This window comes from Oncorhynchus keta, chromosome 19 (genome assembly GCF_023373465.1).
Source record: "Oncorhynchus keta strain PuntledgeMale-10-30-2019 chromosome 19, Oket_V2, whole genome shotgun sequence".
Classification (NCBI taxonomy): Eukaryota; Metazoa; Chordata; class Actinopteri; order Salmoniformes; family Salmonidae; genus Oncorhynchus; species Oncorhynchus keta.
This window is the reverse complement of record NC_068439.1, coordinates 42,860,894-42,875,345: the sequence shown is the minus strand read 5'-3', so window position 1 is coordinate 42,875,345 and position 14,452 is coordinate 42,860,894. Positions and strand designations below refer to the sequence as shown.

The following is a 14,452-nucleotide window of genomic DNA, read 5'->3' as shown; positions in this document are numbered from 1 at the left end:
TAGAATCAAGACTCACTTTAAAGTAATGACTGGCTTGATAGACTCTCCTATATATACACACAGCTGCTAAGATCTAAAATTAGCACTGCCTATGAAAGTAAGCAGCATCATGATCACAGTGCTCACTGTTGAGGCTATAATCACGTGTTGATCTGCGGTGGTGGTTTTACCTGCGAAAGCGCTGCAGCTCCTCTTGGGTGAGCCAGCCTCTTCCTCCCCCGGCTCTGGACCTCATCCCCAGGCCTCCCAGATTCACCTCCCTGTCCAGCGCTCGTTCCTCCACCTTCTCGCGCTCCGCTACCTCCTCACCCTCCCCTTCCTCCCCCTCTTCCTCCCCATCTCTCTCCCAGGGTTTCCTCTTCTGGCCTTTCCTGCGCTGGCCCTGGACCACCGACTCGATCGCGTCTGTCACCGTGTCCTCTTTACACGCTCCTCCCCCTGACCCTCCTCCTCGGTCCCGGTGCCTGGGCTGGGTCACTTCAGCCGGAGGGGGCGGCGATGGGGGCGGGGAAGGCAGGGGATGCTTCCTGGGGCGCCCGGGGCCCCTCTTCTTGACCACGTTGTTGCCTGTCCTCGCCTGTCTCTGGAGCTTCTTGGCACGAAGGATCTTGTTGACGTGGTGCAGGCTGTGTTTGGAGGGCTGGGCCCGGTGGGAGTGGTGCTGCGGGGAGGCATCATTGTCCAGGCAGCAGCCCTGGGAGGGTGAGTCGTGGCCGCAGTGGGAGAGGCAGGCGGAGGAGGAAGAAAGGGAGTGGAACAGAGGGTGGTGGTTGTGGTGCTGCATGAGGTGGTCCTCAGGGGCAGAGTGGTCACCTCGGGTCTGGACACCTGATGTATTGCCTGCACATAAACAGACAAGGACAGAGAAGATAGAGAGGGGGGGGGATTAGATGATAAACATGGGAATAAGCTGCAGCGTGACACTTGTGAACTTGTATTTATTCCAAGTCCTAGCTTACTTCCACTGTTAGGCCGACATCTAGCCTCCGTCTTTCAATGCTGCCTAATAATGATCAAGGCTTAATCTTTAATTGAAAGGAAATTAATCAACTTGACATCCACTGCCCTCCCTCACCAAAATGCAATTTATAACAGATAGACATATAGACTAGGCCCACCTCACCAGACTGAAACGCAACGTCATGTAAACGAACAATGACGCCAGACTTTCTCAGCTTATTGCATTTAGTCCACTCACATTACTTATAGTAGCACCGTTCACTAAAAGGGGACTGTCAGTTTGCCCAATCAGCACCTGGGCACTCCACCGGCTCCCCCTCCCCTCTGCTGCTTCTCCCCACGTTTCTCTCCTCTGGTTCACACTCCTGTGCGAGGTTCTTCCACACTCCACCTCCCTGCCGACTAGGCTACCTCCATGGTGGTGGTGCAGTCTGACCGCTGGACGACCCTGTGTCCTGAGCTCTAATCCTGGATTACCCTGGCTGGGTTCAAACTACACCATGCTGCATGCTTACCTCACCAGGAGCCTTCCACCCAAGCGTGCCTGGCCTCCTCACACATGCACAGTAACAGGCACACACGCCCATCTCGCAGTCAAAGGCAGCTTGATGAAGCAGAATCATTACCCAAAGCACTCAGACTTACCTGTCCAGCTATATTAGCTGTGTACACAGAGATCTAAGACAGACAGAAACAGCCTTTCAGTTTGACAGCTTTGATGGGGAAGGAAGCCTACCAAATATAGCCTGTAACAAAACATCCAGCTCAACTATCACGACAAGACTTTTCTTACTATTCTTAGGGACAAAACATCTCGCTGTACATCCTACATGGCTACAATGACAACCACACACAAAGCAGGGCCGTTTACGTAATTATGGGGGTTTTGCTGCCAAGCCCTTAATCACAGGTTAGGGCTATCTAATGTCAGGGCCGGTGGACGGTAGATGCACGTACAAGGGATGGCATTGTGTCCCTCCAAGGGATTTCTAAAGGGTATATTGAGTCATTGAACGCTGTGATTAAGCAGAGATAATGGACATGTCCCAAATTGCACCCTATTCTATAGCACAATACTTTTAACCAAGGCTCTGGTCAGAAGTAGTGCACTATAAAGGGAAAAGGGTGAAATTTGGGACACCCAGTGTTCAGTGCTCACTATGCCATATGGTGGTTTGCAAAGGGGTCACTGCACGGACACATAACCCTGGAATCAATACTGCCACTAATGGCTATGCATACCAGGCCAATTTCACTACTTTACTGCCAAGAAATTAAGCTAAGCGACATCATTCAATCAAAACAGAAACCGCTGAATTCTTGAAGCACCAGCAGCGGAACTATTTTTGGAAGTGAACTTGGTGCACAATTCAATAACCTTCACAATGTCAGATTCAATTTGGGTCAAATTCCGAAGTAGTACAAAGATACATTTTGGTGCAGAAATCATAGTCGGAGCTATAAATAGCACAGGGATTTTGAACGCTCTCAAAAAAGTAATTTCTATCAAAGCAAATAGCCTAAAAACAGCTGAGGATTCCCTCACATTGATGTACACACTAGATTTCAGCAAGACAGTGGTACTGTAGGCTAACATCCCTCTAACAGAACGCCCTGTTACAGTGACTCACCCAACTCTCTCCTCTCCGCTGACGTGGAGTGGTCCTTTTTCAGCATCAGCTCCATCCGGGAGAAGTTCGCACTCTCCGCTGCCACTCCCTTCCTGCCTCCGACTCCCCTCAGCGATGTGCTGGTCAGGGCGGTGGCGAACAGGTTGGTGTGGTGCGGGGGGTCCTGGGAGTCGGGGTCCATCTCATCTGTGGGCGTGAGGGGCTCCTCGTCTTCCTCCTCACTGTCTGAGCAGCCCGCCGGGTCTTCTCCCTGCCCTTCTGTGAACGGACCCTGGTCGGCCCCCGCAGGGATCCGGGAGAGTTTAGCGTAGTCTGCCTCAGAGCTTCCCATCCTGAACCAGGACTCTACGGGGTGGTGGCCCCGGGGCCCAGCACTGCCCTGGGTCAGGCGAGAGGGCCCAAGGCAAGACAGGGATGTCTCCTTGCGCTTGTACCTCTCGGCTGAGGAAGAGGAGGACGAGGAAGGGGAGTTGGCCGTGGCCTGGTTGTTGGCACTGGTGGCAGTAGGGGTGGAGTCTCTTCCGAAGTGGCAGCGCTGCAGAGATTCGGCCATTCCAGCACCGCTGGCTCCGCGTTCTCTTCCCGATCCCGGGCTCTCGGTCATTCCCACTCCACCTCGGCTCCCTCCTCCTCCCTCTTCCCCGTCCTCCTCGGCACAGCGCTCTCTGTGTTTGTGCCTGTGTTTGTGTTTGTGATGCCAGCCGAACGACAGCTCTGAGGACATAGTAGGGTAGAGTACGGGAGACCGGCCCGCACCCAGGAACTCCTGCCTCAGCAACTTGTGTTTCTTTTTGTGAAATTTGGAGGGGTTGAGCAGGAGGTGTGACGGGTGGTGGTGGTGCACGTAGGAAGGGGGAGGCGGCGGGTGGAAGGAGGGGGAATGATGGGAGTGGTGGGATGGGGCAGAAAGCGGGTTCTGGTGATGGGGGTACAGGGCGCTGGCTGGGGGGTATCCTCTGTAGTAGCCCAGGCCAAGGGGACCAGAGGAGTAGGGAACACTGTAGGATGGGTGGTAGAACCCGGCGCTAGATAGCGGGAACCCCAGCCCGTGAACAAAAGGTACGTCTGACAATGACTCCCGCAGCTTTGGAGGGCGCCCGCGTTTCTTCTTCAGGTCTGGCTTGCGGACGTAGTGCAGAGAGTCACAGGGGTATGAGGGGTGGGGGGAGTAGTAGCCGCTGAAATTGATCCTGAAGATTGTGGGGAGCAGGTCTCTGTGCAGGTAGTGATGCGGAGGGGGGCCACCAGCACCTCCCATGGTCCCAGCGGCCCTGACACCCGACCCTGGTACTCTGCTCGCTCCTTCAGCTCCCAGGGGCATCCCCAGCCCACTGCCCAGTCTGTGAGCTGGGGTGCGGTGCGCTATCCGGATCTCACTCAGCCTCAACACAATCTCATCCAGCTCGGCCAGGAAGTCAGGGTCCTGGCGCCGGGAGCGCAGCTGCAGGTACTTCTTCTTGCGTTTGCGCTTCTGCCTCTTTAGCTTGTCGTAGCCTGGGCAGCCGTGGCTCCGGCGCTTGCATTTGTGCTTGTGTTTCTCTTTGTGGCCCACTAGTGTGGAGGGAGGGGCTGCCGGGTGGGGCCTGCGGGGGTCGGGTGAGGATCTCACCCCCAGCGGTGACGGAGAGGATGAGGGGTGCTCCAGCAGCACTGAGGACGAGTGTCTTAGTCCACCATGAGGGTTCACCCCAACTCCTACCCCCACAGCTGAGCCCATCACCCCTGGCATTAGCAGGCCATTGGCCATCCCAGGTGGCATCCCCACACCGCAGGCCTTCTCTCCCCGGTCAGAAGTGCTGTTGTTGTCTGTTCCTATGCCGCTGTCGCTGGGTACAGTCTCCTCGCTATGAGACTCACTGACGGGCGAGGGGGTGGCTTCCTTCAGTTCACTCAGAGGTGCAGGGGATGTTGGGTGGAGAGGCCTGGGAGGGGATATCTTACGGTAGTGGTAGTGCTGCCTGTAATGGTGGTGGTGGTGATGGTAGCCACGGCACGACTTCTTCTGGGAGGCCACGGCAGCCGAGGAGCCCAGAGTGCGAGGGGAGGGGGCTGAGAACGTCGGGGGAGGGAAGGGGAACGAGTGGTGGACGTGGTGGGAGTGGAAGTGTGGGTGTGTCAGGAAGTGCACTGCCCCTGGCTCCACAAAGCAGGCATCACTGATGGGGCTCTGTCCTCCACTGGACTGGGAGAGCGAGGGGGAGGGGAAAACCTCAGCAGTGGGGAGATGGTGCTGCTGCGACTGGGACTGATGGTGGTGGAGGGGCGATGTGGTGTTTGGGGACAGGAAAGGCCCCTCCGGGGGTGGTGTTGAAGCTGCCAATGAGGGGCTTGTTGATGCTTTAGGTTTGCGCCCTCTCCTTTTCCCCATGTATACTGTCCCCTTTTTGCTTACATTGATCTGGGGTCCCAGTTTGCCACCGAAAGAAGCAGCCAAGGAGGATAGAGACTGGGTTGCAGCTGCTACCTGGCCCACCACCCCACTGGCAGTTCCTCTGGGGGGCTCCTGCTCTGGTCCAGACCCTGGTCCCAATAGGATCTGGCTGAGGAACCGTTTGCGTTTCACACTCTTCATCTTATTGATCTTGCCTATGATGGTTTTCATGATGAGCTGCCCGTTGCCCTTGGTCCGGAACTGTTTCCCATCTCCCCCTTCCGGTGCCAGAGTGGGGGGCTGACCCTCCTGCGGCAAGGTGGGGGGCAGGCGTTTGGGTCGCCCCCGCTTCCTCGGCATAGGTTTGGGAGGATTTAGGTCCACCTCCGGGTGGAGAACAGGGGGGTCCTGCTCCTCTTTTGACTTGTGTAAAGAAAAGACCTTGGATGGGACCAGTTTGTGAGGGGGACGTCCCCGAGTGGGGGCGTCCAGCCTGGGCATTTTAGACTTGGGCCGCCCCCTTTTCCTGGCTGGCTGTGGAAAGAGTTGAGACACGGCGGAAGGCTTGACCTTATTAGGGTTAGGAGGCCGTCCTACAGGCCTGCGTATAGGTGGGGGAGTATCAAGGCCTGAGGATAAAGGCACAATGGCTTCGCGCTGGTCAACTGGGCAGCCCTGGCCCGCCCTCTGTGACCGGTTCACTATTCTGGTCCAGCGGGGCTTTCTGCCTCGCCGCTTCTTCAGGGGTTTGTTGTCCTGCCCTGGAGGCGAGCCCGGTGACTCTTCTCCAGGGGACTCGTCTCTGAGAGGAGGAGGTGAACGGTCGCCGGCAGGCTCTGGTGGCGAGGCAGTCCATCTCACAGTCTCCAGAGGACTGAAGATGCAGCGGGTGCGACCGTCCCTTTCCCTGTTGGGACTGCGTTTACTGGGGTTGGGACTGCGTTTACTGGGGTTGGGACTGCGTTTACTGGGGTTGGGACTGCGTTTACTGGGGCTCAAGCTCTTGCTTCTCTCCCCTCTGAGTGACTGATTAGCCCCCTTAGTCTTGGACTCCTGCTTGCTGGATGCTGAAGGAGGGGGGCATTTGGATAAGTCTCTGGGGTCGTGCCGGTCATGCTCACTGCTGTCCCTCTCACTGCTGTCTCTCTCACTGCTGTCCCTCTCACTGCTGTCCCTCTCACTGCTGTCCCTCTCACTGCTGTACCTCTCCTCTGCCTGGGAGGGACTTTCTTGGTCTCTGGAGTGGTGTCCTTGAGAGGCTTGGGAGCCCGGGCGACATGACAGGCTCCCTGTCCTCTTCTCTGATGAGGAGCAAGATGACAAACAAGAGGGTGAGGAGGAGGAAGAGGAGGAGGCGGAGTGGGGTGGTGGGCAGTGAGTGAGACGGGACTGTGGCGGCTTCGCACCTTTACTGTTGCTGTTGTTGTCCTTTGAAGTTGTTGCCAGGCGGCTGTTGCCGCAGGCGTAGGTCAGCACAGGGCTGCTGCTGCGACTGCTGTTGCTACTGCTGCCAGACTTGCCGGCTCCATCTGCCTCCTCTTTCCCAGGTGGGGTGGGTGACTTCTCCGAAACACAGTCTTTATTGTTCCTGGAGCCATAGGGGCGGCCAGGAGGGCGAGAGACAGGAGGGGGTGGAGCTAGGTGGACCGCTCTAGAATAGGTTGCCCTGTTGACCATAGCGCGGTCTCGCTGCTTTTGGGTGGGGGCCATAAAGTTAGAAGTGGTGTGGGTGGTGGGAGAGGGAGTCGTTTTGGGGGGTTTCACCTTGGTGGCCTTTGAGGGAGGGCAGGTGGCGATGAGTTGCGCTAGTTTCTCAGTGACAGTAGGAGCCCCCCAACTAGGAATGCCCCGGTCCTTCTCTTCCAGACCCGCACTGCTGTAAATGTACCCAGGGGGATTGGTAACGCCTTCCACGCTGGGTTCCTGTGATGGGGGCGCAGGAGGGAAGGGGGAGGAGGTCGGAGACTTGGTTTGGGGCATGGGAATCTTCTTCCCAGAGGCGTGGTGCGTTTTGCCATCTGCAGAAGGGCGGTGAAGATTCAGGGGTCTCTCCGTCGAGATGGCGGATTTCCCGTCCGACTTCGCCTCCGACTTGTCTGACTTGCAGGCCAGCTTTGGAGGACCCTGTAAAGAGGATACAAATAATCAAATATAAAAACCATTGATTGCAGAATGATAAGGCCTACCAGAAAGGTAGCTCCTAGAAAGGTATGGTCATGTTCCACAAAGTAATCTATTTTCTAGAATAACTATTTTGACATTTGTAATCTTCTGATACGTATCCAAACCCAGGTAATGCTTTCTGGTAATTACCTAGAGTAAAAAAACCTAATAGAATAAAATGAAGCTCTGAAAGAATCATTTGATAACCACATAAAGCAGGCGTAAAGCACAACCCTGTCAATAAGTCTACCTAGACGGTCTACATGGAATCCAATCAGGTTTTGTTTAGTCCTATGTAACTTGCAGTTCATTGATGGGATTTTCTGTCCCAGTTCTGCCTCGAGAAAAAGATCCTCTAGACTCAATAACACTTATTAGGGTCAGACTGGGACAGAGGAGAGAGAGGAAAGAGTTGAGATGCAGGGAATGATTGGAAGGGGAGACAAGCCAGAGTTGGACACAAAGAGAATACAGACAAAGAAACAGATTGTTCAAAATATTAAGCAAAAATCAGCTTTACAAGTATAACTTCTGAATTCAAACCGGCGAAACAATGCTAGAAGAGAAATGAGTGAACTGGCTGACAGTATTGCTTTGCCTCTTTTTGGCACAGTCCAAAGCCAGACAGGTCTTGTGGAATTCCTAACAGCCTCTTCAGTTAGGATACCTTGTTTGACAGGGATATGGTTTCTCGATCAAAGTCCTACCCTAAAACATGCTTGCCTTGCTTACCCTTTTAGCTGGAGTACTCCCATTCACTCGACTGGGTGAAGTGGTGGAAGGCGAAGAAACAGGTGGAGGAGGAGTGGGGGCAGCAACAGCAGAGGGAGACGAAGACGGTGGGGTGGGTCGTTTAATGCCAGGACTCTGCTCTCTCTCCCTGCCATGTGTTGGGCTCTGGGTCTGGTTGACCCCGTCGCCTGCTCTGACTCCTACGCGGCTCCCGCGGCCCCCTCCGCGCCCGCTGGGTCTCACAGTGGCCCTGAAAGCCGGCCGACACACGTAGTTCTCCAGGATCTTGGGCGGCTTCTTCATGCGTTTGGCCTGCAGGCCAATCTTGAGTTTGACGTTGCCCTCATGGAGGCTAGTCTCTTTGACAGAGAACTGGGGTGACTGCTGCTGGTCACCGGAGCCCCCTCCTCCACCTGCAGCAGAAGAGGAGTCTTTCTGCGACGCCTCTTTCTCCTCCTCGTCTTTCTTCCCACCCCCTCCTGCCTTCTCTCGCTCCCCATGGGGAGCAGTGATGGAGAGGGGGGGTGGAGTAGCAGGCCCCCCCTGAGTCCTCTGATCCATCAGAGATTTAGGGGGTGAGGGGTGACTAGGGAGGGATGTTTCGGACGGCAGGTACAGTTTTCTAGGAAAAGGCAGCGGTCCAGGAAGAGACGGGATAGGGGTGAAGGGGGATATTGGGGAAGCTAAAAAGCAATCCTTGCTCGGTGTCTTTTCTCCCTTCCTGGCTGCCCAGCCCTCTTTCTCCGTCCTTCAAGCTGTAGAGAGAATTACAGGTAGAGATGTGAGGGGGTAGAACAAGGTGGGGAATAGCAAAGAGAAAATACAAAAGTTTGATATTAGTCAGTAAACTGAGCAAAAACACTGACTTTACTTATCACTGCGAGGCATCCTTTAGCATAGTAAATGAGCGAGGAGAAGAGAGAGGTGAAATATTTGTAACATTATTTGCTTAGCAGCTTTCCTTCTTCACTCGGCGACTTTTTATGATGCGTTTGTCCTTACAGCTTCCCTCAATCTGTGACCTATTTACACAGCTGGGTGTGTATTTGACAAGAGGTGTAGTTCTGATGCTCAAGGACTCAATAACATCCATCCACTATCGAGAACTTCAACTCCCAATAACCCTCCAGGTCCAAGGTACAGGGTCTATAATGTCACTATCAAGTGTTTTGAGTAAGAGAACTGGTTCAGGGTCAGTTCTGCCTTTTAGATCACAACTAATAGGAATACGTTGACAGTGGGAACCTGATCCTAGACCAGCACTCTGAGCTCTGACCCTCAGATATGGTTACAGAGCATTACGGCTACTGTAGTGCATCATGCTACAGACCCCACCACCCAGGTGATTTGTAATAAGCTGCTAAATGAACCAACCCCCCATGGATCTCTCATTAGTTTTTGTGAAAATGTCTCTCAAATTGCTCCGAGCTTAGTGCTGCGGCAAGGTTCCTAATTGTGTTCTCGAAAGACGGACGTGTTCGTACGAAAGAAATGGTCCGCTCCGGCTCCCTACGGCCACTGAATGATTTAATGCGGGCTCGCCCAAAGCAGGTGCTTTCTCCTGGTGAAGTCATTTGGAGGCGATTCAGAACTGTGACCTCAGCACATTGGGCCCTCTGGGGGACAGAGGATCCAGCCGCTGTTCCCAGCCACTCTGGAGCAGCCAATGAGAGAGAGCAGCATGCTGACGGTTTCTCTGTGCCTGCCCTACTGTGGCAGAAAGCACTAACAGATTAATTTAGTGGAGCCAGAGCATGCCTAAGGAAAGTCTTTACAAGTCATCCGATAAAGCAGTCAGAGTTCTAAAATCAACATTGTTCGGAAGCCTGAGAGAATACTTGTTCTGGATTGTTTTCCTTGTAGCTTCTAGGGCTTGGGGGAGCAAGCTTTTTCTGCAGAATCACAACTGTGGGCCAGAACTTGGGAGTCTTGCCTGTGCTTCCCCACGCCCACTTCTCCATGTTTATTTCAATTACTCACTCCACTTCGCCTCTAACTTCCACCATGCCCCCCCGTTACACATACCACACTCAAATCACACCTCCCTCCTTTCTGCCCCACTCTACTTTCCCTCTCCCTTTCACTCACTTGGAATGCTCCAGGAACAGAGGACAAACTAGTCACTGGTTTCCTACTAATCGAAAACACATTTCTTTCCCCCCCACTCTTCTCTCTCTCTCTCCTTTCCCCATGTCCTTGCTTCACTCTGTGACAATCATTCCCCTAGTTCTTCAAAACCCACTGCTTAAAGTGTTAGTGTGTGTGCAAATTCATTGTGTAGCTTCCGCTGATCTGAGTGCTGGTATGCCAAAAGTAATTGGCTGTAGTAGCAAGGGATGTAAATGGCTACTGACACAAGACTAGAGTTAAGCATGACATTGAGTCAAAACATCTCTCCCAGTCTAAAAAGGTGTTCTGCGTGAACAGAACGACACTATGCCAATTACCTAGTTCAATATTTCCAAACAATCTGACCAAAGATTGTACTATTTTTTCTTCTTGCATATCAGGGCTACATATCAATATATCAAAAAAGCTGATTGAGAGCAGCTCTAAAGCGTCCTCGTCCGCCCCGACACTCATGGTTATTCTCAAGTCAGTGGGACAGTTATTCTCAGGACAGGGAAATAATGTGTTAGCCTACTACTCTAGCGATACAATTAACATTCAGAGAGAATACTCCTGAGGTTACAGAAGGAAACATCACCTTATTTCTATTAGGTTACATTTCAATGTAGAGCCAATGTCATATGTACATAAAGAGGTTTGGTAAAGTCACGTGGGGGAATATTCCGACTCAAAAAAAGGAAAAGTCGGAGATCAAATAATCGTTTAACTTTTGCACATGTTGTCCCTCACTTCTGATTTCCCAATAGAGCAGTATTTAAAGCAGCCTCAATAGCATGCTCAGGATAGGAGGACCGATCTTAAAACGTTTTCATTATGAAACTATCACAGGCCGCTGACTCAATTATTGTAAATCTTTTCAAACTGTTATTAGTATCAGTTATAACTGACTCGGGGGCTCCCGAGTGGCGCAGCAGTCTAAGGCACTGCATCTCAGTGATAGAGGTGCCACTACAGACATTCTGGTTCAATTCCAAGCTGTATCACAACAGGCCGTGATTGGGAGTCCAATTGGGCGGCGCACAATAGGTCCAGCGTCGTCCGGGTTTGGCCGGTGTAGGCCGTCATTGGAAAAAACTTTTTTTTTTCTGTACTGACTTGTCTAGTTTAATAAAAGGTTCAAATAAAAAACGATATATATTAAACGTTAAGAGACCAAAGCCTCAACCACAACCGCAGGTGATTCGATCTTTACCCATGTGTTGTAGCTACACTGCTTACTTCCTAAACTCACAACAAACGCAACAACTACTGATTGACGTGACAAAACTAAATAAGCTACAGTTTCTGATTTATCTCAAGAACCATGATAAATCAGGTCCCAAACAGCTGTATTGCCCTAACTTAAAGGGCAACTGTACCACTTATCAACCTCATTTCTTTATCGACAGCACAATACCAGTGTAAACATATGTGAATGGCACATTTCTATTTTTTGTAGCAAAAAAATAAAGTTAAAAAAGTTCTAGCCAAAAAGTTTAAACATTTTAAAATCAGTGCAAACAAATTTGCAGTGACATGGGAAGCAAGAAAATACCATCCGTTGGGCTACCAACTTGTCGCAGGTTTTGAAAATCTCTACTTTTAATCCAAGCCTGTGATGTAAGAGAAGCATTTTTTTTACCTTGTCTTCAACCACAGAAAATAGATTCCCACTGTTTTCACATACACTATATATACACACAAAAGTATGTCGACACCCCATCAAATGAGTGGATTAGGCTATTTTAGCCACAACCGTTGCAGACAGGTGTATAAAATTGAGCACAGCCATGCAATTTTCATAGTCAAACATTCGCAGTAGAATGGCCTTAGTCTTACTGAAAAGATCAGTGACTTTCAACGTGGCACTATCATAGGATGCTTCCTTTCCAACAAGTCAGTCAGTTGGTCAAATATCTGCTCTGCTAGAGCTGCCACGGTCAACTGTAAGTGCTTTTATTGTGAAGTGGAAATGTCAATGAGCAACAACAGCTCAGCCACGAAGTGGTAGAACACACAAGCACGTAGTGCGTAAAAACCATCTGTCCTCGGTTTCAACATCAGCAACATCAGCACAATAACTAAACTTCAGGAGCATCATGAAATGGGTTTTCATGGCCGAGCAGCTGCACACAAGCCTAAAATCATCATACGCAATGCCAAGTGTCAGCTAGAGTAGTGTAAAGCTTACCGCTATTGAGACTCTGGAGCAGTGGAAACGTGTTCTCTGGAGTGATGAATCACGCTTCACCATCTGGCAGTCCGATGGACCAATCTGGGTTTGGCAGATGCCAGGAGAAAAGCTACCTGCCTGAATACATAGTGCCAAATGTCAAGTTTGGTCGAGGGCTAGGCCGCTTAGTTCCAGTGAAGGTATATCTTAACGCTACAGCATACAATGACATTCTAGATGATTTTGTGCTTCCAACTGTGGCAACAGTTTGGGGGAAAGTCTCTTCCTTTTTCAGCATAACAATGCCTCCATGCACAAAGCAAGGTCCATACAGAAATGGTTTGTCAAGATCGGTGTGGAAGAACTTGAGCCCTGACCTCAACCCCACCTTTTGGATGAATTGGAACACCGACTGCGAGCCAGGCCTAATCGCCCAACATCGGTGCCTAACATCAGTGCCCAACCTCACTAATGCTTTTGTGGCTGAATAAAATCAAGTCCCAGCAGCAATGTCCCAACATCTAGATGAAAGCCTTCCCAGAAGAGTAAAGGCTGTTATTGCAACAAAGGGGGGACCAACTCCATATTAATGCCCATGATTTTCAAATGAGATGTTCGACGAACAGGTGTCCATGTACTTTTGGTCATGTAGTGTATGTAGAAACCGGTTTGGCGCTGGAGAATAACATCTCTTTACAATATCAAATCACCTCATGCAAGAACGTTTAATCGCCATGCATTGTAATGATGGGTGCAGGGCATTGTGAGCACAAGATATATCCATCAAAATACATATTTCATAATAAAAGATTGACAATATCAACAGCTACAATAGTACGTATATCTTTCAGATTATGCATCCACTCACCTCCGTAGGAGTCCAAAAAATGTGTTCACATTATGTGGATCGAAATCCCCCCTTCGTGCGTATCAACATGGTCGCCACAGTATATGCCCCACTGCTGATTTGCCAAAACCGCAAAGATTAGAGAAATTTCAAAATTATACATCCATTCCTATTTTGGGAGATCAATTACGAATTCTGACATGTCCCAAAAATGTACCCATTTAGAACTCATTTGCATCAACTGACTATTTGACTTGATAATAGTACTGCTGTAATAAGCAAAGTGGTCAGCTATTGCTAAACTGCTCATTCATATTCTAGTTAACGTTATTGTTTAGCAGTGACCCCAAACCGACGTCCTAACACGGTAATATTGCTTACGAGAGAAATATAACGAAAAACAGAAAGTTAGACAAGACGCCAAAAGGAAGTAAATTATTACATTGTTGCCAATTCTAGAATGACATTTTTTGGAACGAGGCAACAAAATATCGCCGGTGCAGTAGCGACTATTTACAATGTATTAATTCATAGGAGGACAGTGTTGATTTTGTAACAAGCTATATGGGTCGTCCAATAACAACCTATGTTACATTGTATCAATGGTGCTCGCTAGCAAGCCATCATCTGGGCTACCTTGCTGGGATAACTTACATTTCCAGCAACGTGGCCGTACTTGTGGGAAATGTATCCGTCTGACAGCTTTAAATAATTTGATGTTGTGAAAATAAACGCAGACTGTTCTCAAATAAACTAATACAAACTAAACCAAATAACCTGTCATTTTCGCGTAGCGACTCGTGCTAGCTTTGTAGCTAAAGCTAAACTATGACGGCTAACGATGCAATATTATTTAGCAGGCAAGCTAGCGAGTCAGCTAGTACAGCCATGCCTTAGAATACTCTTCCGTCAAAGGCGTAGAGACAAATGCAATAGCAACATTAAAGGAAGCAAATATTTAAATAAAATAGATGCAGCCTTATTCAAAAAAGACGAACTGTCAACAAAATGGCGGCTGCGTTGAATCAACAGAGCTCCGAAATGGATCTCTCTCTATTTCTTGTCCCTCGCCCTGTTTTTTTTTCTCCTCACAGCAATTGGTATCCTTGATATCTCCAAACTCGAATGGACTCTTCTCCAACACAACGTTAGCTGAGCCGAGACGTGTCGTAATGGGCCTCGGTCATTAATCGGGCCTCCATGTCTGCTAAGCCCGTATCGTCTCTGTCAATTCAACACGGGCATTCTCAGTCACACGAGGGGAAGAGGAGTGTGAGAGAGAGTAGAAGTATATAGATGATGGGATGGGGGAGAGAGATATGTGATACGACAGTACAGATATATCATGATGACATATTGATAGACAGTATTATTTATTTGATACCAGCATTATTATTATGATGTACATCGTACATATTATTTGATGCATCAAAGTATATGATGACACAACAAAGTATTACATATTA

The 14,452-nt window shown here is 50.2% G+C and overlaps 1 protein-coding gene across 7 annotated transcripts in view; it reads right to left on the bottom strand.

Annotated features, from left to right (window-relative positions):
• LOC118398364 (histone-lysine N-methyltransferase ASH1L-like) overlaps positions 1-14,244 on the bottom strand; it is a 44,772-nt gene extending 30,528 nt beyond the window's left edge. Inside the window, exons 1-6 of one of the 7 annotated variants that reach the window (XM_052470620.1) lie at positions 13,008-14,244; positions 12,158-12,277; positions 7,858-8,612; positions 6,167-7,086; positions 2,592-6,136; positions 171-840 (exon numbers count right to left, since the gene is read on the bottom strand). In XM_052470620.1, coding sequence (XP_052326580.1) covers positions 171-840; positions 2,592-6,136; positions 6,167-7,086; positions 7,858-8,418 — 5,696 coding nt within the window. In that variant the 5' untranslated portion in view covers positions 8,419-8,612; positions 12,158-12,277; positions 13,008-14,244. Of the gene's footprint in view, positions 1-170; positions 841-2,591; positions 7,087-7,857; positions 8,613-12,157; positions 12,278-13,007 lie in introns of all 7 variants that reach the window. The other 6 variants (XM_052470615.1, XM_052470614.1, XM_052470619.1 and 3 more) reach the window with 6 other exon arrangements.
• Between the last annotated feature and the right edge of the window lie 208 nt (positions 14,245-14,452).